Source organism: Perissodus microlepis, chromosome 2, assembly GCF_051167445.1.
Source record: "Perissodus microlepis isolate ML-2025 ecotype Zambia chromosome 2, ASM5116744v1, whole genome shotgun sequence".
Lineage (NCBI taxonomy): Eukaryota > Metazoa > Chordata > Actinopteri > Cichliformes > Cichlidae > Perissodus > Perissodus microlepis.
The window spans coordinates 1,633,872-1,655,447 of NC_140462.1; the positions used below are offsets into that span (position 1 = coordinate 1,633,872).

The window sequence follows — 21,576 nt, forward strand, 5'->3', positions numbered from 1 at the left end:
TTATTCTTAGGACATAGACGATCTTTGAGCTGAATTTCATTTTCACTTCCTCTGTGTCGCTCTCCTTCCGTCGCCCCCACAGCTCCTCTTCTTTCTCCGCCACTGCAACTGGAAACGAAACTAGAAACTTCTCACAACTGTGTGTGTGTTTAAGGGGTTGGCAGCAGCACACCTGCCGTTGTGTGGAAAGGACACGTTTGTAATGTTTCTCCTCTAAGTGTGTAGCTGTGGCCCAGAGTCAAGCTGCAGTTTAGAGTAGTGCACGCAGTGATTCCGTTCATTCTTTCAAAAGAAGAATCGAAACTGAGCTGTGCAGTTTCACATGAAAATGTCTGCAAGCTAGCAGCAGATCGACAGATTCCCAACACAGCAGCATGTATGCATGACATGTGTCTGTTTTTAATGGAAACTCTGAAGATAAGGCTTCCACTGGCACTCGCACACGTACTGAATTTCCCCATTCATTTATGATTGTTACATTTGGTGTTATTTGTGCTGCCGGTGAGTCACTCAGCACACTGTTTCCGTTTACAGCAAAGAGAAAACAGCTTTGTCAAAATCTGGGAATGGAAAACGTGATGTCTGAGAAGCTCCAACCTCCACACTCGATCCTCAACAAATGGAAAGTGTGTGCCAGCTCTCCACGGGGTCAGGGTTATCTCTGTGACACACACAGCTGAGCCCGGGGAGGGGTCTGACAAACCTATCCAAGGAGTTTGTATTTCACGGCAGTGGGCCCCAGACAGAAGCTGCCTTCTACGCAGAATACAGATGGTTAAAAAGAAAAACGGAAGAATTAGAAAAAGAAGAAGAAGAAGCTGACAACTGTCTAAACAGAAAGTCTTATTTCTTTTCTCGTTTTCAAATGAGCACTTCCACATGGTCGGTGCGTCAAGGGTTAAACTGGGCCACAGTTTCAGTTCCTGACACCTGCTGAGTCATTAAAGGCCACTGAGAACCACGTTAGTTGTTTCTCTGGCCTCCTCTAGTGGCTGCATGTTCACACCGTTGGTTCAAAATACAAAACATCTGGCCTGTCATATGGTCAGCTCTATGAGTGTGTGGACTGCTGCTTCTGCACGCCACCAGAGTGGACTTTAAGTCAAACAAAGAAGATGTGACTGAAGTGTGGACCTTCAGCTTCAATTCAAGGATTTTAACACATGTATTGAATTAAATGTTTTACACATAACCTCCCATTTTCAAAGGCTCAGAAAGAACTGATGATTCAAAGTGTTGAACCTGAGTTTGGTAGATGTTCACTGGAACTCTCAATATGAGGTCCAAAAACATGCCATTGTTAGGCCGACAAAACATAAACCTACGACAGACAGCGAACACGTGCGGAGCGCCCAAAACATACAGATGGAAACTGTCGCAACACTGTTAAGGATTTTTTTTTCACTTTAATACAAACATACATAAACACACAAAATATATTTTGTGTGATCCAACACTAAAATCAATAAAAGTATCACTAATCTAAGTGCCAATTGTGCAAATGGGTTTAGTCACATTTAAATCACTGTCATCCTGCTTTGCATCAGCTGCAGCACAGCACCAGACTTTGCATTTGGTCAAGGAGAACAAAGATCATTGAGGTTCAACCATGTAAATCTAGACGGGGAAGTAAAAGTCTTTGGTCAACATAGAGACGATACAGGGGATCTGCTTATTGCAACCAAATCCAGGAAGGTTGCTGGAGGACTCGAAGTAGCGTGAAACACCGTAGTTGACTCGCGTCATGATCTGCATCAGATCCAGCTTCCCACTGTAGCACTCCAACATCTCACACAACGTCAGTATGAACCAGGAGCCGTAGGTTGTGTTTCTCCATGAGTAGTATCCTGCAGGACGAGTGACAGTGTTAGCGCTCTTAGAAAACACAACAACGAGGAGGCGATCGTTCACTATAATACACAATCCTGACACTAATAGTAGCTGGACTGGTGACTGAGACAAAACACTGATCTATGGGAGGGCATCTGTTGTGTGTTTATTATTACTACGATGGTACTCAATTTAATTTAATATCATTTTATGCAGTAAGATATCGATAGAAGTGATACTGGGGTTTGGTATTGGATCAATACTAGCCCGATACGCTCGATGCTTTAGTTTGTCTGTCCCCTGTAAGTTGCTCCCATTCATCAGAAAGGAGACGTGTGGAAGCAATGCTCCTCTCATGCAGGCACACTTTGCTCCGCCCCCTCCTCCCTGCTCTACTGCATTCCGATCTCCTGCGGTCATGTGACTCGGCAGCATCAAGCAGAGCCATGCAGGTTGCAGTGAGTGAGAAAGCAACACATTGTTTAGAGGTACGTTACGGTTGTTAGTCATTGTGGCAGAGGTGTGGCCTCTGGCCTGCTGCAGGGGAGGGACGACACAGTGAGCTCACAGGGAGGCGTGGTTGAAACACAGGTGTGCTGGCTCAGTTCTTTTTCAGTGACAGCGGAGCAGAAAAACGTGTGTGTGGCAGCAGCCTTGGAGTGACCGTTTCCAGCATGCAGAGCACCAAAACAACAGAATCTACTGCCATAGACAATAAACCGAATAAACTGACAACGCTGTGTGTGTGTGTGTGTGTGTGTGGTCCTTGCCACAGTCATCTTAGCTGTTACTTTAGCCGACTGATCACCTAAAGGCTGTATTAAGACATTTAATTATATATCCAGCCCAGTCAAATCAGTTAGCTAAATGATGGTACTGGAGCAGAAAAAATATACCTCAAAAATGAACCATGAAAGATGTCTGAGTATAATGAAGAGTTGTATTTTATTCATACAACAAATTAAAAACAGATATTCCAGAGTCAAAATCCATGAAAAGCTAAACTAGTTATTGTCTGTGAAGGTTCTCAGTCATCCAGGTCATCGTAGTCAAAGGAGCTTGCAACCAACTTCACACCCGATCAGATTTGCACACTGTTAGACCTCTGCCTCACCACTACATATTTCAAATACAACGAAGGCTTTTACAGACAAAAACATGGCTGTGCCATGGGCTCCCCCGTGTCACCTATTGTAGCCAACCTTTACATGGAGGAAGTGGAAAGGAAGGCTCTTGGCTCTTTCAAAGGAAGAGTACCCAGCCACTGGTACAGATATGTGGACGACACCTGGGTCAAAATCAAGACACAAGAAGTGGAATCCTTCACTGCGCACATTAACGCTGTGGATAAAAACATCAAGTTCACCAGGGAAGACACAAAGGACAACTGTTTGCCTTTCCTGGACTGCGCTGTGCACATTGAAGAGAACGGCAAACTCAACATCGAAGTTTACCGGAAGCCCACACACACGGACCAGTACCTCCTCTTTGACTCCCATCACCCTCTGGAACACAAACTTGGAGTAATTAGGACCCTACACCACTGGGCAGAACATGTTCCCTCTAAGCCTGAAGGAAAAAAGAAGGAACACACACATGTAAAGGAAGCACTCAAAACGTGCGGCTATCCTAAATGGGCGTTCTTAAAGTCAGCAAAGAGGCACAGAAAAGAAGACCAGACACCAGCGAGGGAGGATAAGAAGGACAGACGCAACAACATTGTCATCCCCTATGTAGCCGGTGTATCAGAAAAACTTAGGAGAGTTTTCTCCAAGCATGACATCCCGGTGCATTTCAGACCCAGCAACACGCTCAGACAAAAACTGGTTCATCCCAAAGACAAAACGCCAAAACACAGACTTAACAATGTGGTGTATGCTGTACAGTGCAGCGAGGAATGCCCAGACCTCTACATTGGAGAGACCAAACAGCCACTTCACAAGCGCATGGCACAACACAGAAGAGCCACCTCCACAGGACAAGACTCAGCAGTCCATCTGCATCTTAAGGATAAAGGTCACTCTTTCGAGGATGCCAATGTTCACATTTTGGACAGAGAGGACAGATGGTTTGAAAGAGGAGTGAAAGAAGCATCTATGTCCACTGTGAGCGACCATCTTTGAACAGAGGCGGGGGTTTACGACACCAACTCTCTGCCATCTATAATCCAGTTTTGAGATCCCTCCCCAGACGCCTTAACGCCCACTCACATCCTGGGCCATCTGACCTCAGGAATTCGCATGATAAGGTGGGGCCAGGTTTCACAATGAGCTCACCCGAAACTCTGGCTGATTGGGACCCACACCCAGTTTCACACCTTGGCTCAGACGATTAGAGGATCATCAGGGGGTCCTTTTGTCCCTCTGTGGGGGGATACTCCCACTAGGTTTATATCTGGGACTCTCCACCATTTGACCTTAGAACTGAAGAAGCTTCTCGGATGAGAGGTGAAACGTCTTCAAGTAACTTAAAGAAGTCCAGACGCTTTTCTTTGCAAGCTCCTTTGACTAAACTAGTTATTGTAAAAAAAATCGTTAATCTAGGTTTAGTGGTCACTAAAGTGTGTCCAGAAATTTTAAATTGATGATGATTTATGTCATAGATCACGACACTCTGCTTTCCTGCATCAGTTGCCTTTTCAAGTTAAAAGCGTCTATATTTGGCACGTCTGTCTGTTTCTGAACTCAGAGTTTTCAGAGTTGTGTTTAATTTTTGGGTTTTTATTTCCATTCTTTCTTCAGGTCGTCTGGTTCTTGGTATTGTTTCTGTCTGGTTTCATTGGGTTTTTTCATTAGTATCCTGTTCCTCTTTTCTTCTTAGTTAGAGTTTGTTCTTTTATTGTTATTCATCCCATAACGTTCTTGTATCCACGTCTCCCTGTTTCAGTGGCTTTTTTTCATTTCCTCTCTTATTTTGGTAGTCATTGTCTCCTGTGTTTTGCATTTAGTTTGACATCTCCTGTGTCATTATCCTAATAGTTTCCCCTTTTTGTTCTCCCACATGTTTGAGGCATATATTTTAATGTCCCATTTCTGTATGTGGGCTACATCCTGAGCTTAAAGCATTGATCTTATCGCAGTAAGCGTGTAAATCCCTGTCTCTCCTGTGTGCTTTACCAAAGTGTCTGTTTTTTACCTGCCATTTCTTATCTTTTAATTTTTTGGAGATTAAGTATTATTTGCACTTTTTTTGCTCTTTTTTATGGACTTTGCCGTCAGTTCAAACAAAGCTCACCTTTTCCCACTGGCCTCCACGTGAGTCCACGCTTTAGCCAAAATGTGATGTAGCCTATTGAGATAACAGAAGACACTGTTTGTACCTGGAGCGGTGGAATAGGCGTATAAGAAGTCGGCCTCCACAGGAATCTTCTCAGACGTCTGCTCGTCTCCTACACTGTCGGTCTCAATGACTCCCTCATCCAGGTTTGTACCACGGCATGCCTGAAAAGGAAGGAGAAGCAGATATTATCAAAGTCCCTCTTGAAGCTCCACTTGGCAGACATCTTGAAACATCTGTATAAACATCTGTATAAACATCTGTATAAACATCTGTATAAAGTCACCAGTCAAATCTGCTAAAAGCTGCTTGTATGTACTTTTTCATCAGCTCCATACATCCATTCATTTTCTGTCACTTATCCATCTCTGCATCGCAGGTACACTAATCCAAGTAGAGATGGCCAGACCTCCCCTGCCCAGCTGCCTGCTCCAGGTGAGGTGGCTGGGAATAAGCTAAGCGTAACTACCTGAATGTTTCTGGTGGATGGAGGATGTAATGTACAGCCAGACATCCAGTTTTTTGCATGTATTTTTAATCTTAGCACCAAAAGCATTCAGGTTGTCACAGTCAAGCCGGCGTGTACATCCGTGTGTTTAAAAGCTGTTATAACTTTCCAGAATGGACTAAACCAAAAACAGAATTTCAGGAAATCCTGTCATCCTCCTGAATACTGAGGAAAACAAGCATCTTTCAGTAGAACTCATTTTGTCCACTACAGCAGCGGTCCCCAACCCCCGGGCCTCGGACCGGTACCGGTCCGTGAGTCGTTTGGTACCGGGCCGCGAGAGTTGAGGCTCAGGTGTGAAATGTATGGTTTTCAGGGTTTTTATCGGTTTTCAGTGTTATTTTGTTATCGTTTTTATCGTTAACTCGGTTTTCCTGGGTCTTTTCACGTGTGTTATGAATAAATCTTCTTTTTTTGAGTACCGGTACTACTTTTATTTTGTTGTATTTATCCGCGACACCTTAAAGGCCGGTCCGTGAAAATATTGTTGGGCATAAACCGGTCCGTGGCGCAAAAAAGGCTGGAGACCGCTGCCTTAGAGGACCAAATGAATCGTCTGGGTCTCAGGACTCATGTTGAAGTAGAGCTGGGTGTAATACCAATGCGTACCACAAGATGGTGCAGTGACACAGTGTAACATTATTAAGAGGAACTTGTCATTTAGAAGGAAGACTGGCAAAAGGCTACGCCTCCTGAGGAAATGGGGATAACTGCTCTCTAGTATTTGGTATTAGCTGCACCCGTTTTACGGTGGCATCAACTGTAGAAAGGGAACATAGTCTAAATGTTGTAACATGTAGTAATTAGCTTTTTCTCATTGAAAGTGAGTTTAGACTCCTTATCAAAGTTCCAAAGCAAATTACAATCAATGGAAATATTTTACAACTTGATCAAATACAAATGAAAACATGACTGTATTCACAGAAGTGTACCACACTGGCATAGTTAACTAACCTGAATGAAGAAGAGCTTTGGCTTCCCCACCAGACCCGCACAGTAGTCTCCTCTGAAGCACTTTGCCAGGGTATCGAACCTTTCGGGGCCATCGGTGCCGTAAATCACACCCTCATCTCCATGACTAAGCAGCACACACACGAATGATGCATTATTCTTGTGGTCCTCTTTGGATGCTGGAAACACAGCAGAGTAGATGGGAAACAATATGAGTTATTAGTCCAGTTGTTTTAAAGAGTGCTACTAAAATAGGTTTAGGTTTTTAGGGACTTCGTATTTCTGCAGTACATGTACGCTGTTGGAGCTCCTGCATATTAAAGCTCACACTCCCAAACAGTCCAGTCTGCTTTTATTTGTTAGTTAGCATGGCCCTCTAACAACTGCTAGCAGAAACACAAAGCTTTGGTCAATTAGGAGAGTGGAGGTGGCTTGTTAACTCACTTTGTTAACTCACTTTGTTAACTCACTTTTACAGCCACGTGAAAAAGAATGAACACCATTCTCAGTTCTAACATTTTGCATATCAAGTTAAAAATGATTTAAGATAAGGTAAGAAACTTATGGCGTTTAACAGGAAGCTGGTTGAGCAGCACAGACGTGGGACTGATTTATTCCTGAGTACGGGCCACATGTCTCTGGAGCAGGGGAGGGTGTAGCTGACTGAGCCGAGGGGCAGCCGAGTGTAATGAACTCAGGTGTGTTGCTTGGGCAGTGGCAACACACAAACAGCCTCTGATTAACTCATAATTGGTTGTGAGATCTTGCGTCATGGTGTTGGGGTTAACACTTTGTAACCTTGTACATACGAAACATCCCTGATTCAAGAGGAGACGCACACACAGGTTTGTGTGCTCACTGTCCTGCTCCCAGTATATGTGAGGGTCGTGTCAGGAAGGCCATCCAGCATAAAGCTGTGCTCAGCCATCATGTGGATCCATCCTCTGGACTGATCCGCTTAGAAATAAAGAGCAGCTGAAAGGACCCCTCTGTGTTCCTGAGGATTTGCTTCAGTTTGTGTTCTTGCACAAATTTTCACTTACAGCCAGGGGTCAGCCAGGGGTCAGCCTTGGAGTGGATCTATTTTTACCCTGTAACATGCCCATTTCACTAAATTCCAGGGTTCCACCAGGAGATGGCGCTTTCTTCCAAAAAACTTGGACTTGGACGGTTAGCTATAGATGAGTAAAATAAAAATCGAAAACTCTTTTGTGATTAATTTTATTAAAGGTCAAAACACACCGATGGCACTAAGAAGGCTTCACAGACAGGCAGAGGCTTTGCTGCTTATCTCTTCGATCATTAAGAGGCGATGATATTCAAACGAAGCGCGGCAGCTGAAAAGGAGAAAAGCAAAAATCCCTCATTTGAACTTTGTCATAAAGTTTGAGGGGAAAAAGAAAATGATTGTTTTTGTAACAGAGCTCTGTAAATACTTTCTGTCTCTGAATCCTGGAATAGCGTTTACATGTGTTCGAATCACAGCCGGCATCAAGCGGATATTTGTGTTTGGAAGTCGTTGGCCTTCTGTTTGAACGATCAGCTATGTGTGATTGATTTGATGCTCTGCCTCTCTGACCTGTCTGTAAATGCTGGCCTTAAAGTTACTGCAGCGATTTATCAGAGATGTGCAGAGCGCAGGCGGTTAACGCAAAAATTTACTGCATTGTGGGCGATCGTGGCTCAAGAGTTGGGAGTTCGCCTTGTAATCGGAAGGTTGCTGGTTTGAGCCCCGGCTTGGTCAGTCTTGGTCATTGTGTCCTTGGGCAAGACACTCCACCCGTTGCCTACTGGTGGTGGTCAGAGGGCCCGGTGGCGCCAGTGTCCGGCAGCCTCGCCTCTTTCAGTGCGCCCCAGGGTGGCTGTGGCTACAATGTAGCCAGTGTGTGAATGACTGCTTGTGTAAAGCGCTTTGGGGTCCTTAGGAACTAGAAAAGCGCTGTACAAATACAGACCATTTACCATTTTAAAATGATGCAATTCTCAAATTATTATTAAAACTACAGTTAAGACATCTATGTAATATATTTAAAGTGTTTATTTATTCATTCATCGTCAGACGGTTCCTGCAGTTTCGCATAAATTCTGCATGGTTTATTCCCTACAGTCAGGTTTGGGGACACATGATGATGATGAAGCTTTGACTGAACAATCACAAGAAACCATTTAGGGAAGAAATTAAACAAATATAAATCCTGAATAATCTAAACCGCATAGTTTAAAAAAATCGTAATCTTCAGGTGTTGAGAGTGCTGTTTGTACAGTTGCTCATTAACACCAGAACTTTTTAAAACCTGGTCAAAATTAAGTTTTTCCACATCTATCTATCTAAACTGATATGACTGCACATACACCTGCTGTTGCATTTGGAGTGTCTCTTTCACAGTGCAAAAAGAGTCAAAGAGCATTAAACTGAATCACAAACATGATCCAGCTGCAGACAGTATCAGCTGACAAACTGACTTCAGCGTAACAGCACGGGGAGGATTGTTCTCCACACACACGTAAACATGAATGACCAAAACCCTTCTTACCATCTTGCATTAGTTTCTTCATCTGCGCCACAGTCTGGTTATGGTGCACTTTGACCTTGTAGCCCAGCTTACTGAAGGTGTTCTCAACATTGGCAGCATCAACATCTGTGCCATCACGAGTGCTCATCCCTGCAGAGACACACCAGCGAAAAGGCAGCGCGCTGTAAACATCAGCGTCTTCAGCATAGTTTCAAAGACGACGTGTGTCCTGACTTCACCATGACTGTGACACTTTGGACTGATAACACTGAGCCTGATCTTTGTAGCAATGACACAAACTCCAGTTTCTTTTTGTCTTTTTAATCAAGTGCTTCTGTTAACTGTCACAGCACGATTCCTCTCCGCTGTAACGCCATGAAAAACAGCAGTAGTCAATCACAGTGGTGACTATGGCAACAGGAAGGCCCAGGCAGAGGCCAAATCTATTTGTGTGTGCAATAAGAGTCAGTGTGGCCCGAGCGGCAGGATGGACCCACTGTTACCTATTGCTGGGTGGAAGTTCTTGTTGTTGATAACCAAACAGGTGCCGATGCATGGGTAGTCCATCTTGTAGCGGTAAGACTCAGAGGCTTCTGGTCTGCTGCTGGGCCTTTCCTTGGTCTTACCCTTTCCTGCATTTGCTTGTTTCCTGAAAGTGTACACACAAACGATTTGATCACCTTTCACTGAAGAACTTAAGAACTTGTTTAGCGGGCATCATACTTAGAAGAACATTTTAACAATTGTGCAGATACATATTGTAGATAAACGTCTTTGTTTAGATCAGGTGTTACTACAATGCCAAAATTGTTTCCAGGAGTCAAGCAATGCTCAGAGAAATTAGAAAAGAACACTTAGTAAGTTAAATGATGAAATGAAAGGTTGATGACAGGAAAATTAGAAAAAGTGCAGCTTGTTTGGAAGAAGAAAGCCTCTTCTCTCTAAAAAGAACACGGTAGCAGGGTTTCACATATCTGGAGAAAACCAAAAAGAGCACCTCATGCTGACTGAGGGGGATGATTTGGGCTTGGTTTGCAGATACAGGACCTGGGCACCAAGCAGACAGGCGTTGAGTCAATCATGAACTCCTCTGCATAGCAAATTATTCTAAAATGAGCTGTGAGGCCATCTGCCTAATAGCTAAAGCTAAGGCTCATATGATCCTGATGGCACCAGCAAATCTAGAACAGAAAGGCTGAAAAAGCAAAGAATCAACATGCTGCAATCACCCGAAGTCCTGTAACGAGACCCGAAGAGAGCTGTGCACAAATAAATGCCTGCAAAGTCTCAATGAACTGAGGCAATGTAGTAAAGAAGAGCGAGCCAAAATTGTGATGAACTGATAAGGACATCTCTGTAGAGGAATATTTGCTTATACAGGAAACAATTAATTCAAGCTTGTGTGGCTAAACGTGGTTCTGCAAGCTGCTGAGTGTACAGCATCCTGCACAAACTTTCTGTTTCATATGACTGCACGGGGAGTCAGACAGTGAGCAGTAATGCACAATAGTTACCACAATTTGAAGAGGCTGGCATCCACCACGTCCCCCTCTCTCTGCGTGTCACCATCAGCCATGTTCCTGTGCACAGAATAGAGAAAGAAGTCACCACAGAAAGAGGACAAAACACCCCGTGACTCCTAACAGTCTAACAGAGCATGCCAAACTGTGCAAGGTCAAACTAGGAAGTTGCTCACATGAATATTAATTGTTTGGTTCAATGCAGTTTATAATGTTGGGTGCATGGAGGCACCCAGCCTGACATAAAGCAGATTCTGATGTATCCACACAAAAAAGCGGAAGCTAAACCAAACTTAAGATGTAGCTCATAGCGAAACAAAAACCATATACACCCATTTTTATGAGAACAAAGGACAAAATGAATCTCTCTATTTAATTACAAACAAAATCTAAAGTGGAATGTTAAACTCTCATTTTGTTCCCGGACAATATCAGGATATGAGTTTGATAAATTACCCCAACACTGGGATGAGGTGCGTAAAATGTAACTGCAGACAAAAACTACAAACCTAACATACGACAGCTGTGCATTAAACTGTTACTACAGCTAATGTTACACAGTAATAAAGACGAGTGAACAAAGTCCTAACATTGATATCCCCACGCTGCTTTTTTAAACAGTTTCATTTTAGTTACAGCTCCGTCAGAAAAACATACAAGTGAAACAAAACGGCTCACAGGAGTAAAAACCAATAAAGTAGAACATACCTAAATAAACGTACCCTGTAACGAGACAGTAGAAAACAGTAGAATGCGCTTTTATGACATCTGTGACATAAATAACGTCAAACAGGAAATCTCTCACTTAAGACCTGCGAGCCAGTCGGGACGCCGTCCCAGTGTGGGCGGGAGAAGAAACGTCACTTTTTAAAAATCCAACTTTATTGAGAACAAGACATTGTCGATCTTTAGATCTTATTAGGGAAATTTCATTTACATAAATGTAAATTTCAAAACTCAACCCCATCATTTAATTTGTTTTGATTGAAATTGAATATTACTTAAACTCTCTTAAATGAATAAAAAAAAGGTTTATCATTGATTGAAATTCATTCAGAAATTTTTAACAAACGAGCTGTCACAATTACAACTTTCAAGTACAAAGTTGTTATGAAGTCTGTCACATCCCTCTCTTTTTTTCCTTTCCTTTATTTATTTACCCTTCTTATTTCATTGTACTGTTTATTGCTACTCTTATTTGCCCTGGATATCTACTGTACAAACTGAACTGGAATGACTGACTGTTCAGTTTATAATTTCAATAAAGTTCGAAAATAAAATGAGAACAACGAGACGAAACATCAGGCTGGCAAGAACACAGAAGGAGTAGAGAAGATGCAAGTTAGTATACCATAGAGACAAAGCGCCCGGGGTCTCTACTCGTTCAGACACATTATAGGAGTATATTCAAATGTTTGAAAAGGCGACACGTTGTTGTTTTTGTTGCCCATTACTGAGAAAATATATATACAAAAGTAATTGAATGAAATTTGGCTTACTACAGGAGAACTTGGATTTATGAATATAGAATTTGGACAGTATAAGAAGCAGGTTCGTAACATAAACGTGACAACTGAGTTTAGTGTCAATATCCGTGTAACCAAACTATTCTTCCAACATAAGGAGAACGAGGCTAAAATAACTTCCTTTACTTTGTTGGTCAAAACTAGACTTTGTGCCAGCAGATATTTTCCACAGAGCCGGACCAGTTTGGTCGAAAAGAGGGTAGAAATGTGCAATCTCGAAGATACAGGTTCCTTTGTCCCGTTCTGCTTTTTAGAGGTTGGAAGAAAACAAGACTTGCAAATTTCAGTTCCAGAGACCCGAGGACGCAGAATGGGTTCTGTTTCCTGTTCAGAGGCGCGAAGTAACAACGTTACTAAAGTTCTGTGCATAAAGAAAGGACCAGCCATCTGTTTTTGAAAATATGATCAGTTTAGGGGAATTTTGTTAATTTTGAAATTGCAGAGCAAAAGAAAATCAAAGCCAGTGAAAAAATAAAGATTCCATAAGGAGGTTGAAATTCTTCATCCAATCAAATGTGAAAGTGTCTTTTATTTTGGCAAATTCAAGAACATTCAGTAATCATTTATCAAGACTGCTTTTTTTTCATAAAATGAGTTCAGTTATTTGTGAGGCTTGAACTTCTTTACTTGTCCCTTAAACATATTGATAATTTATCCCACGTAATTTTCCATAATGCTTTAGTTTAGACATTGCTGTTGCAACTTTGCTCCACATACGATCTCGGGTGTGTTTGTGGTAGCATTATGTTACAGGTTATATCCACACATATGCTTTTAAAGCAAATACTACTGAACCATCAGCTGATCTGAATTTTCTTCAAACGTTTCAAACCAGCTGTGTCAATGATTTGGTCAGTTGGATCAATAATCTTATTCCTGTGTGTAAAATTCAGAATAAAACAAGTGAGATTTTGACAGGTGATATTAAAGTTTCCTCTGTGAGAGATACTGCATGTAAACAGTTGAGTCAGGTTGAGGTCTGGACTTTGGGCCATTGCAACACAATGAAGTGTCAAACCTACAGCATGATCACATGACAAAAGATGGAAGCTGTCGCATCAGTATAAGGTTTTTTATTGTAATACATTTTTAACTATGGAACTAATAGTGTTTTGTGTTTCCCAAACAAGACCGAACACTAAAATCATCCAACACTGATGTGTTTTTATCTCAGTGCAAAGTGCATTTGGGTATAGTGACAATTAAATCATTGTTATCCTGCTCAGCACACCACAACAGACTGTATACATTCAAGGTGGCCAGAGGGTAGATATTAGGTTCAACCATGTAAATCTAGACGGGGAAGTAAAAGTCTTTGGTCAACATAGAGACGATACAGGGGATCTGCTTCTTGTTGCTAAATCCAGGCAGGTTGCTGGAGGACTCAAACTGGCGTGAAACACCGTAGCTGACTCGCGTCATGATCTGCATCAGATCCAGCTTCCCACTGTAGCGCTCCAACATCTCACACAACTTCTGTATGAACCAGGAGCCGTTGCTTGTGTTTCTCCATGAGTAGTATCCTGCAGGACGGGTGACAGTGTTAGCGCTCTTAGAAAACAGGTTTGGACACCACATGTGACACATCAGCTGCGTTGTAGGCCAAAAAAAAAGGAAACAGAAAAAGGGAAGCATAGACAGAAAATGAACAGGACAATGTGTCGATGCTTGTTCTTCACACCCCAACCCATCGGTTTATGAGAATGACCCAGAAGGTGGGTCCTGAGGTCGGGACATCACTCTAAAATGTCCCGTCTATTAAGAGAAACTGTTTGTACCTGGAGCGGTGGAATAGGCGTATAAGAAGTCGGCCTCCACAGGAATCTTCTCAGACGTCTGCTCGTCTGCTCCACTGTCGACCTCAATGACTCCCTCATCCAGGGCTGAACCACGGCATGCCTGAAAAGGAAGAAGAAACTCAAAATCGATCTCATATTTGGCACACATCTTGAAACACCTTAGGGAACTTGGGCGGGCAGTTATTAGAAGCATTATCTAAATGAACTTGAATTTCAGCAGCACCAGGACATATAAACTACAGTTATCAGTCAAATTGGATATTAAGAAAAAGGGTTAAAGGTATATTTTGTAAATTCCAATCTTTAAAAGTAGTTTAAAACCTCCCCACATTAACTAAAGCTCTCGAACAATGTGAAGAAACATCTGGACTTTATATCCAAAACATCTGTGTTGGACAAGTTGTCCTCAAAGCTCCTGGAGGAAATCAAAGTGGCTAAAAAGTGGCTGTGTTAGCTCTGACTCATCAGTTAAATATAAAGAAATTCAATGGTTACATTTTTTTTTCATGTACATTTAAAGTGAAAGCAGTGTTTTGTTTTTAAAAGTTACAAAACAGATGACAATTAAAGCAACACTTTGAACTTAATAAACTACAAATGAAGACGTTACTATATAAAGACTGAAACACGGGAATGTGAAGACACATCGCAGAAGTGTACCACACTGCCATAATGAACTCACCTGTACGAAGAAGAGCTTTGGTTTCCCCACCAGACCCTTGCAGTGCCTTCCTTTGAAGCACTGTACCAGCGTATCAAACTTTTCACAGCCGTCAGTGCCGTATATGACACCCTCATCCCCATGACTAAGCATCACACACACAAATGATGCATTGTTCTTGTGGTCCTCTTTGGATGCTGGAAACACAGCAGAACAGATGGGAAACACCAAGGAATCATTAGTCCAGCTGTTTTTAAACAACCCCCTGATGCCAACTCACAAGCCAGTGCTTTTATTTTGGCGGAGCTACTCTAATAGAATGAACAAAAATAAACTTTTTTGGACATTTTATGTTCCTTCACATCCTTTTTCACTCTTCTTTCTCAATGGGCTAAGGCTACTCTCCTAAAACGACTGGGATGATTGGTTAAAACCAAACCAGACAGTGCCTGTTATGTAAGTGTAACTGGTGTAGCTCTATAACATCCGCCAACTGCTAACAAAACGCTATAGCAACATTAGAACAACTGCCGTCTGGTGGTTACCACAACCACAGCATTTCACTACAATCAGCTCACAGGTTGACTGTAACAGGATGGAGAGGTTTTTGTGAATACAGAGGTAAGCTTTAACGTCTTCTTACCGTCTAACAACAGCCTTTTCATCTCAGCCACAGTCTGGTCATTTAATGTTTTGACCTTGTAACCCAGGTTTTTGAAAGTCTTTGCAACATTGGCAGCATCAACATCTGTCCCATTACGAGTGCCCATCCCTACAGAGATACACAAGCAGAAAGGCAGCACACTATAAAGTCAGCACCGTCTGGAAATCCTGGAAATAAAATCCAAACAGAATGCAATGATTTAAAATCTCATAAACTGATATTTTATTCACAACAAAACTTAAAAAAACATCAAATCAAGCTAATACATTTAACTATTTCATGATAAATATACAGCTCATTCTAACCCAGATTATCTGTGTTTAATATTACAGTTTGTTAAATTTGAAACATGTAAATGTGACAATTATTAAAAAACAAATAAGAACTGGAGAAAGAGGCAAATACTTTTTCACAGCGCTGTAGGGTTACCTCAGGTTAACTGGCCACATGTCAGTAACGTGGTTGGGTATCATATCACGATTGGACGCCCAGAATCTTTGGTCCCTCGGGTGGCAGTACGTTACCAACAGGCATGATTTTATCATTGCTCAGAAACACTCACAGACATCATCGTCTGTGGATACAGTTTATTTCCATAAATGCAGGTCAGAGCTGAACCACGCAAAGAAGAAGCCATGTGTGAACATGATCCAGCGAGGCTGCGGTTTTCTCTCGGCCAAAGCTGATTAAGACGGAGTGAGAAGGTGGAAAACTGTTCTGTGAAAGAATTTGAAATTCAGTTTGGAAAACATGGATCCTCCAAACTAAAGAGTAGAGGGACCATCCAGTTTGTTATCAGTCCAAAAGTATGGTGATGCATTAGTGCCTATGGAACTAACAGCCTTCACATCTGGCAGGCGACCATCACCATCGTCTTTTAAACTGCATTCTTTATGTGGCTTCGTACTAGAAGAGTACGGGTGCTGAACTGGCCTACCTGCCTCCAGATATTTCACCACCTGCAAACAGCTGGAGCATCATGAAACAGGAACATGACAAATAAGAGCCAGGAGTGCTGTGCAGGTAGAGTCCTGATATTAAACAAGAACGGGAGAACGGGACAGCGCTCGTTTCCTCTGCTCTGTGGTCAATGAAGTGTTGGTTCATTGACCAACACTTGGTCATTGGTTCATACAGTTAATTCATAGGGGCGATCGTGGCTCAAGAGTAAGGTTGCCAGTTCGAGCCCCGGCTCGGACAGTCTCGGTCGTTGTGTCCTTGGGCGAGACACTTCACCCGTTGCCTGCTGGTGGTGGTCAGAGGGCCCGGTGGCGCCAGTGTTCGGCAGCCTCGCCTCTGTCAGTGCGCCCCAGGGCAGCTGTGGCTACAATGTAGCTGCCATCACCAGTGTGTGAATGTGTGGATGACTGGATGTGTAGAGCTTAGTGACTAGTAAAGCGCTATACAAATACAGGCCATTTACCATTTGGTTTGTGAGATCTGTCGCTGCATTCTGTTTTACATTTTAGTTCCAAGTTTGTTTTGGAACTGGGATTGTAACTGTCACAGCAGGATTCCTTTGTACTGCAACTGCACAAAAAGCAAAGCAGTGGAAAGTACTTCATTTGACTTTTTGTACATTTGGAAAAATGTGGGAAAATCCCATCTCCCTTTTCACTGCAGACACTGGGATTTGTCACAGCAGCAGATAGATAGATAGATAGATAAGTATTTATTGTCATTGTCAGAGAACAATGAAATTGCGTTTGGAGCTTCCGTACTTTTTTTTTTTTTTTTTTTTCTGTTAGATAGATAGCAGCTGTAAAATGATCCTACAGATGCTACTACTGTTACACCACAACATGTGCACAATTACAACTGGGTGAAGTGAGAGGGAAACATCTGCACCATAGAGGTGTCATGTCTTACAAACACAACACTATTATTGAGCATAGTGTAAAAAGAAAACAAGCACTCCCCGACATTCTATAAATCTGGATAAGGATATAACATACAAACACTCCTGTGACAGGAAGTCCAAGAAGGAAGAGTTCGGGTCTTAGGAGGTTAATCAACCACCATTCAATCTCCAAACACGTGCTGGGTAATAACATTTAAAGGATCTTGTGTTGGTCTTCACTGTATTTATGTTTTATTCAAGATCATATCCATGTGAGGTACTTGTTTTCTTTTCCTACTGTGATAAGTTAAAAACTAAAAAGACTGTATCAGGTTGTTTTTATGCCACAGTGTGAAGTGTGAGGCACAACGTAGCGCAGCTGATGACATTTGGAAAATTAGTGAAGTTTGGAACGAGCACTGTGACGAGGCAGTTTTAGACGGAGACAATGATCATGAAATGCAAAGTGCCTCAGTCCATCTGAATGACTGTCTGGACCCACTGTTACCACTGTTGTATATAGCATTTGTATTCTATTTTATTCGATTGTATCTAACATTTTATTTTATTCTATTCTATTGTGTACAGTATCTCATAGATATATCAACTTTGCACTGTCCACTGCTGTAACAAAACAAATGTCCCACACGTGGAACTAATAAAGGTTATCTTATCTTATCTTACCTGTTTTTGAGTCGAAGTTCTTGTTGTTGATAATCACACAGGTGCCAATGCAGGGGTAGTCCATCTTGTAGCGGTAATCGTCAGAGGCTTCTGGTTTGCTGCTGTTCCAGTCCTTTTCCTCAGTAGTCTTGCAACTTCCTGCAGCCTCTGCATTTGCCCTGATGGAGCACACACACACACACACTCTGACTCATGACTGCCCTGTACTTAAAACATGAAGAACTTGTTTAACACCGTCACACATAAAATAAGTTGTTAACAAGACTGTAGCTACTGTAGCTAAACTTGTTTGTTTACCCACGACTTCAATGAAAACGTACAAGAATATCACACAGATTGGTTTTGAAATGTCATTGTACCAGATAGAACTTCACAGCATTGGTGCAACTAAGCATGTTCACATGCACTATTTTCTTTTGAGCAGCTCTTGTACGCTCAGCTTCTTTACTAATTATTCCTGCTGGTTTAAAACCACACTGTGGCAAACTGAAGAATAAACTGCTGGCCGTCAAAGTGAAGACGACGGTAACATAAGCCACTTATGTTAAAATATGAAGGAAAACAACCTGAGCCAAGGTCAAATCAGCCAGGAGGTGCACAAGTCTCCACATTTTCAGCAAACAGAGCTGCTACAGTAGTTAAGCTTTCTCAACACGTGGGCACTCAGACAGTGAGCAACAACGCACAATAGTTACCCATTTCCACAAACTGCAGCATCTACAGTGTCCCCACCTCTCTGCATGTCACCATCAGCCATGTTCCTGCACACAGAAGAGACAAAAGGTGGCATAGAAATCACCACAGGAAGATAAAGAAACCAAACACCCTGTGGATCCTCTCCAAAGGTGGACCACACCCCTACTAACGCTTACAGTTGGTTTAAAAACACATGCATTTTCGTTTAGGCTGATTAGCTTCCTCATCTTCAAGATTTAAGATCAGTGATATAGATCATGCTATAGCATTTCTTCGATAGAAAAAGGAGAACAATTACTTTACAAGGAAGTACATGCCATTCTCAGTGTTTTCAAGAAAGAGCTACACTTTCTGGAGAAGTGTATTTTTGGAGTCTGGTTGGGTTGTGCAAGTTGCAAAACTTTGAAAAGCATGACTAAAACGTTTGGAGTTGATTGATGTGCAATTCTTGAATAATAATAATAATGTATACTTTACTGATCCCCGTGGGGAAATTCCTCTCTGCATTTAACACATTCACTCAGTGAAGCACACACCAACAAACTGGAATGGGATTCTTCTGTTTTTTGCAGTCCCAACCTGTAAGGTCATGTAGCTTGACAGAGTATGCCAGATTATACAATCTCAAAGTGGAAAGAAAAACCCAACAACAAGCACAATAGTTACCCTGGAAGCTGTTCGGTAACAGGGATAAGATAAACCTTTATTTGTCCCAAACGTGGGAAATTTTTGGGGTCATGGCAGAAGGCACAAGAGCAGTAAAAATAAGAAAAACATTAGACCAGTAGTTTGGTGGTTTGTGGGTTTGGTGCCTCCATACACTCAACCTTGTGTTTACCAACACAGAATCTACTTTATGGATTAACTAATATGTCAATATATAAGTTAAAGCAGTTTAAAAGCATACTCAGGAAGAGCCACTCCTGTTAAACCACACCAAACTGTAGCTCATAGTGAAACCACTGACACAACAGGAAGTGTTTTATAAGGATCATGAGAAAAGTTACCTCACAGTGTGAAAGACAAAATAACCGTCAACATGAAAACAGTGAGTCAGTATTTTTCTGTTTGATTTTTTAAATTAAATTCTGAAACATCCAGATGTTAGTTTGATAAATATAGAATAGGTGTATGAGATCACTGCAGTACATAATGTACGCGTTGTAAAATATAAAGGTCTGTCAAAATGAAGACTACTAACATAAGCCAGCTGTATATTACGATGCTAATTTTTCCTACATTGTGTGTACTAGTACATGGCACTGGTACATATAATGCCACCAAGCAACTGGTCACTTAAGCCTGTCGCTTGGTGTCAGCAAGGCTACGTGATGAGGTCATATTTTCCGATGCAGATAAGAGCCTTTGGGTGAACTAAGACAGTTTTCCTCTTTTAAATGGATATTACACTTGTACGGAATGGTGTAAAGGCACAGCAGTTAGTTTCAAAAACAGCAATAGTATTTTATGTCTTTTGTTCATCTCTAAAAATATATTTAATTTTCCTGTAATTGCGGGTGCTGTGCTGAACAGTAGACCGTCGTAAATGACTCGTGGCCGATAATCTGTCAAAAACACATCTCTCGTGAAAGACATTTTCTGTCAAGTAGATGTTGAGATGAAGTTTTGGCAAAATCACTTGTACAGACATTTACCCAGGTAAAAACTGATTGCCACCAAAAATGTCTTTTTTCAACAGAGATTTGTCCCAGAGAGCTGCAAACAAACATAACATCACAGTTTTATTAAGACATTTAAATGGCCAAAAAGGGCTGATGGAACTGACTATAATGTAGGTGCAGTAAGGCTGTATAGACATAGGAAATACAGATAAGCAGGTCCTGTCTTTATTTTAGATATAACCCCTCCGTAAATGTATGGTCAGTCTATTTACCAATATAAGCACACTGAAACATCAAAAATCAGTTTCTAGCACAACACTGGCATCAGGAGGAATACCAATAACAAATAAATGCCCTCAATGAAATTCTTTTATATTTTAAGTCTCCCATTTAGTGAGCAGGGCTACCTCTGGACCCTAGACCCATGTTCAACAACTCAGGGTTAGAGGATCTCAGCCTGTCATAAATACTGGTCACGTGATCTATCCAAAGTGAAAAAACCACAAAACCCACAATGCTTCCTGTAAGTTGTTCATTTGACTATTATTAGTTAGGTTTACTTTTGGGGTTAGGACCACAGACTGCTGTTTCCACACACCCATGTGTTTGAATGTTAACATATTCAAAGCAGACTGATACTAAGGAACAACCATTACTGTTTAACTACACCAAGTTAGAGCTAATAACGAAACTGCAATGATAACAAAAAAGTATTTACAACCCTTCTATCAGCACGTTCTTGTTTTTACGTTAAGCCAATTGAAATGCTTCCACGCACCATACCTGGATGTTAGCTTAATAATTACCCCGTACATGAGTGACAGATCTGTGGGAATATTCCATATGAATAATATAAACGCCGTAAAAGTGAGTCCGACTGCAGACTAGTAGCACAAACTACAAAAACCTAACATACGACAACTGTACATTAAAGTGCTACTACAGCTAATGTTACACAGTAATAAAGGCGAGTGAACAATGACCTAAAACTAATACTCCCGAGCTGGTTTGTTAAACAATTTCAGTTTAGTTTACAGCTACGTCAGAAAACGCGCTAGTGAAGCAAATAGTTGATAAAACACGTAAATATCAGCGGGAACACGGTAAACCCACGCAGCGAGTAACTCATAAGAGTAAATACGAACGGAGTAGAAAACACCAAAACAAACGTACCTCTTAATGAGACAGTAGAAACCAGTAGAATGTGCTTTTATGAAGTATGTTACATAAATAAAGCCAACCAGGAAATCTCTCAGTTAAAAGTTTACACCTGAAACTTTAAGCCAATGGGAACGCCGACTCTGTGTGGGCGGGATGACGCTACTAAAAGACAAACGCTGATTGGTTTAGACAACTATTGTTTAGTTACCAACAATCCCTTCTCTTTTCTGCACAGGCAGGTGAAATGCTGCGACAAATAATTATCAGAAGCTCCGCGGAAATCCCAGTAGCAGTTCAGACTGCTTCAGGGATTTCTTTCCTTTTG

At 41.7% G+C, this 21,576-nt stretch overlaps 2 protein-coding genes across 5 annotated transcripts; both read right to left on the reverse strand.

Annotated features, from left to right (window-relative positions):
- Window positions 1-441: 441 nt before the first annotated feature.
- LOC146391979 (caspase-3-like) lies at window positions 442-11,449 on the reverse strand. Of its 3 annotated transcripts, none has more exons than XM_084939874.1 (7): window positions 11,321-11,449; window positions 10,593-10,658; window positions 9,582-9,727; window positions 9,100-9,228; window positions 6,569-6,744; window positions 5,150-5,270; window positions 443-1,847 (listed from the first exon to the last, which is right to left on the reverse strand). In XM_084939874.1, the coding sequence occupies exons 2-7, from the start codon at window positions 10,652-10,654 to the stop codon at window positions 1,618-1,620; spliced, it is 864 nt and encodes a 287-aa protein (XP_084796000.1). In that variant the 5' UTR covers window positions 10,655-10,658; window positions 11,321-11,449; the 3' UTR covers window positions 443-1,617. The 3 variants fall into 3 exon arrangements, with proteins under 3 accessions (XP_084796008.1, XP_084796000.1, XP_084795993.1); XM_084939867.1 differs by having other exon boundaries at window positions 11,307-11,449; XM_084939882.1 differs by lacking the exons at window positions 10,593-10,658; window positions 11,321-11,449 and adding an exon at window positions 10,076-10,581 and having other exon boundaries at window positions 442-1,847.
- A 1,733-nt stretch (window positions 11,450-13,182) lies between these two features.
- LOC146391980 (caspase-3-like) lies at window positions 13,183-21,479 on the reverse strand. 2 transcript variants are annotated; one of them, XM_084939856.1, is made up of 7 exons: window positions 21,264-21,479; window positions 18,468-18,533; window positions 17,773-17,930; window positions 15,228-15,356; window positions 14,606-14,781; window positions 13,903-14,023; window positions 13,183-13,647 (listed from the first exon to the last, which is right to left on the reverse strand). In XM_084939856.1, exons 2-7 carry the CDS (start codon window positions 18,527-18,529, stop codon window positions 13,418-13,420), a joined length of 876 nt encoding a protein of 291 aa, XP_084795982.1. In that variant the 5' UTR covers window positions 18,530-18,533; window positions 21,264-21,479; the 3' UTR covers window positions 13,183-13,417. The 2 variants fall into 2 exon arrangements, with proteins under 2 accessions (XP_084795982.1, XP_084795974.1); XM_084939848.1 differs by lacking the exon at window positions 21,264-21,479 and having other exon boundaries at window positions 18,468-21,237.
- Between the last annotated feature and the right edge of the window lie 97 nt (window positions 21,480-21,576).

What these genes read in the sequence shown, in the direction of transcription:
- LOC146391979 (XM_084939874.1), bottom strand. Translation starts at nt 10,654, where the DNA reads ATGGCTGATGGTGACACGCAGAGAGAGGGGGACGTGGTGGATGCCAGC. An exon ending in GCCAGCCTCTTCAAATTGTG is followed by an intron (nt 9,728 to 10,592) that starts GTAACTATTGTG and finishes GTACACTTTCAG; the next exon opens with GAAACAAGCAAATGCAGGAA. An exon ending in GAAGAAACTAATGCAAGATG is followed by an intron (nt 6,745 to 9,099) that starts GTAAGAAGGGTT and finishes CTGTGTTTCCAG; the next exon opens with CATCCAAAGAGGACCACAAG.
- LOC146391980 (XM_084939848.1), bottom strand. Translation starts at nt 18,562, where the DNA reads ATGCCACCTTTTGTCTCTTCTGTGTGCAGGAACATGGCTGATGGTGAC. An exon ending in GCTGCAGTTTGTGGAAATGG is followed by an intron (nt 17,931 to 18,467) that starts GTAACTATTGTG and finishes GTGCTCCATCAG; the next exon opens with GGCAAATGCAGAGGCTGCAG. An exon ending in CAAAGCTCTTCTTCGTACAG is followed by an intron (nt 14,024 to 14,605) that starts GTGAGTTCATTA and finishes CTTCCTTTTCAG; the next exon opens with GCATGCCGTGGTTCAGCCCT.